The 3,728-nt window shown below is 45.3% G+C and overlaps 1 protein-coding gene across 1 annotated transcript; it reads right to left on the reverse strand.

Moving 5' to 3' along the window:
• Positions 1-1,805: 1,805 nt before the first annotated feature.
• On the reverse strand, positions 1,806-2,758 carry LOC105517617 (putative olfactory receptor 1F2). Its single transcript, XM_011950206.1, has one exon. The coding sequence runs from the start codon at positions 2,733-2,735 to the stop codon at positions 2,034-2,036; it is 702 nt and encodes a 233-aa protein (XP_011805596.1). The 5' UTR covers positions 2,736-2,758; the 3' UTR covers positions 1,806-2,033.
• Positions 2,759-3,728: the final 970 nt, after the last annotated feature.

A 3,728-nucleotide genomic window follows, 5' to 3' on the forward strand; every position in this document is an offset into this window, starting at 1 on the left:
AAACAGGGTCTCACTCTGTCACCCAGGCTGGAGTACAGAGCTGTGATCATAGCTCACTACAGCCCTGAACTCCTAGATTCAAGAGATCCTTTCACCTAACTCTCCCAAGTATCTGGGACTGCAGGGACATGCCACCTCACTCAGCTAATTATTTTTATTTTTGTAGAAATGGGGTCTTGCTATGTTATCCTTGATGGCCTCAAACTCCTGGGCCCAAGTGATCCTCCTACCTTGGCTTTCCAAAGTGCTGGGCTCATCTCTTTAAAAAATAAAATCAGAATAAATGGGAGGTTGACTCCAGCATGACAGTGTGAGAGTGCCTGCTCAAATGAGTGGCAGAATTAGGGCTTTCTGAAACTCTAAATAAATCCTTCTCTTAGCTGGGTGCAGTGGCTCACGCCTGTAATCCCAGCACTTTGGGAGGCCAAGACTGGCAGATCTGGAGGTCAGGAGATTGAGACCATCCTGGCTAACACAGTGAAAACCCATCTCTACGAAAAATACCAAAAATTAGCCAGTGGTGACATGCACCTGTATTCCCAGCTGCTCAGGAGGCTGAATCAGGAGAATCACTTCAACCTGGGAGGCAGAGGTTGCAGTGAGCCAAGATTGCGCCACTGCACTCCAGCCTGGGCAACAGAGCGAGACTCCGTCTAAAAATAAAATAAAAATAAAAATAAAATAAATAAATCCTCCCCTTCCTGCCCCAACCAAAGTCTGATCTTTCCATCAGATGTGTTCATGTCAAGGTCTCTGTTGTGAGAAAGACTAAACAACCCTGATAGGAGTTGGCCTGGCCCTCACAGCAAGGTTTTTGTGTTCTACCGATAAACAGAGAATTTCACAGAACATCAGTATCTAACAAGGCCACATTCTGACTGTGCTAGAGCAAAACAAAGCAAGACCATTCTGCAATGATGTCTCAACACAAAAACATGACATTGTCATAGCCACAAAAATAACCAAACATCCCCCTATGTTGGCTGAAAGAGTGACTGCTATTCCTTTGACAATCACAGCTTTGGCCTCTTCTTTCCTTCTAGATAAAATATATTAAGATACCCTTTCAGAATTATCCCTGTTCTGTAATGGCATCTACTCCAGAGCACAGACTCATTCCTAATTTCTCACCAATGTTACAAAAGCAGAGATCCTTTTTAGGACTCTTCCAATGAGACACCTCACTATTTCCGATGCTGTGTATTCTCCCTTGTTATAATGAGTAGTAAATCCAACTTACTGAACTACAGGTGTGTTCCTTCTTGGTTTTGGCAGGAGGGCATTGACAACTGGAATTGTCAGGTCATTTAATTAAAGGATCTCTCTTTCCATCTTCCATCTTTAACCTGAAAAGTCTATATCAAGGGTTTTGTTCTCCCAAAATAGATACCAGATGTTTCTCTTATAAAAGCAAATGCTGGCCAGGCGTAGTGGCTCACATCTGTAATCCTAGCACTTTGAGAGGCCAAGGTGGGTGGATCATTTGAGGTCAGGAGTTCGAGACCAGTCTCACCAACATGGTGAAACCCCATCCATCTCTACTAAAAATACAAAAAAAAAATTGGTTTCACATATCTGTAATCTCAGCTACTCAGGAGGCTGAGGCAGGAGAATCTCTTGAACCCAAGAGGCAGAGACTGCAGTGAGCCAAGATCGCACAACTGCACTCCAGCCTGGGTGACAGAGTGAGACTCCGTCTCAAAACAAACACACAATGCTAAGTTTCATACAGTAGAAAAAATAAACAGAATTATCTCAGAAATTAGCTCCTTCTAGGAATTTCTTAGCCCATATCATTATTAAACAGAAAAGAATTTCAGAGCAATCACTTTTACAAGAGCCCCTTTTATGTCCTTGTTCCTCAGGCTGTAGATAAAAGGATTCATCATGGCAGTCACCACTGTGAACATCACAGCAGCTGCTATATCTCTCTGAGTTGAGTGGGAGGATGAAGGGCTGAAATACAGAGATATGATGGTACCACAGAAGAGGAGAACCACAGCCAGGTTGGAGCCACAGGTGGAGAAGGCTTTTCATCTTCCATTCATGGATGGGACCCTCAAGATGGCACAGGCGATGTGCATATAGGAAGCCAGGATGCAAAGAAATGGGGTGATCATGACTATGGCAGTCTCAGTAAGAATCATCACCTCATTGAGGTGTGTGTCTGAACAGGAGAGTTCCAGGAGGGAAGTCACATCACAGAAGATGTGGGGGATGGTGTTGTCCGCACAGAATGAGAGTCGAGCCATCAGCAGTGTGTGCAGCAGAGGATTCAAGTTGGTAACCACCCGTGATCCAGTGACTAGCAGGGCACAGATCTGATAGGTCATCTTTGCTGTGTAATGTAAGGGGTGGCACACAGCGACAAAGCAGTCATAGGCCATCACAGCCAGGAAGAAATTGTTCATGTCAGCAAACATACAGAGAAAACACATCTGCGTGAGACAGCTAGAGAAGGAGATGGTCTGAGTCCCAAGTATATGATTGGCCAGCATCTTGGGGATGGTGGTGGAGAAGCAGACGTCCACAAAGGACAGGTTGCTGAGGAAGAAGTACATAGGGGTGTGCAGGCGGGAGTCCGTGCTGACGGCCAGGATGATGAGCAGGTTCCCCAAGACGGTGGCCAGGTACATGCTCAGGAAAAGCACGAAGAGGAGATGCTGCTGCTGGGGCTGCCTGGAGATTCCCAGGAGGAGGAACTCAGAGACGCTCGACTGGTTTGTCCTGCTCATGGGCCTGATCCCAGATGCAGATAAGACAGACAGAGATCACCGATGTAGAAGCTGAGGCTCCAGATGCAACAAGTCAAGCTTCAACCATGGCCATGTTAACAAACCTGTATTAGGGTCACTCAGTCAGGATCTGCCCCTTGTCCCTACACCCCCAACTTCCAATGTCCAGTTCTGGATGATGTGGGTCTTGCTATACTCACTCTTTCAATTTTATAAAATATAACACAAAACAACATGCAGACCCATACATAGCCCTCCTGTGCGATTATGCAGGTCTCTTTTAGTATTTCCAGGCTTCTCCCACCCCCTAGGCACTCATAGAGAGGCAAAACAGCTGATTATTACTATGTCTGTGTCAAGCTCCAGCTGATGGATTCAGGACTCTTATTATTTCTCCCTGGATGTGGCATATTTAGAAAAGGAGCTCTCTCAAAGAACTCCAGTCATTAGTCATATATATCTGCTGTTATAATCTTACCTTGAAAGAACTTAGTTAATGCTCCTGATTATTCTAAGGATGGCAGAGTTTTAGAAATACAGGCAAGTCCTGAGCAAGTGAAGAGCAGATGTTAATGGCCTTATTCCTCTGTGCAGGATGAATGTTTGGGAGAATCACAAACGGGTATTTACGGTAGCTTCCATGGCCACTGGGACTAGACTCCCAGACAGTCTCATTAGAGACAAGCAGAAATGAATTATCCCACCTATTTCTTGGTCCTTTGGTACCCAGCAATGATGGCAAAGTATATTCTCTAACTACTGGGTCAGAACTTGGAGATAAAGCAATCTTGGTAGACATAAGTCCCAAAGAAAATTCACTGAGACCTCAAGTTGCATCACTTTGCTGATCTGGGCTTATGTTTACAGGTTTGAAAAGTTGGTTATCAGAAAGTTGTTCTTCTTGGCTGGGCGCGGTGGCTCAAGCCTGTAATCCCAGCACTTTGGGAGGCCGAGACGGGTGGATCACGAGGTCAGGAGATCGAGACCATCCTG

Source organism: Colobus angolensis, unplaced genomic scaffold (assembly GCF_000951035.1).
Source record: "Colobus angolensis palliatus isolate OR3802 unplaced genomic scaffold, Cang.pa_1.0 Scaffold303, whole genome shotgun sequence".
NCBI classification, from domain to species: Eukaryota; Metazoa; Chordata; class Mammalia; order Primates; family Cercopithecidae; genus Colobus; species Colobus angolensis.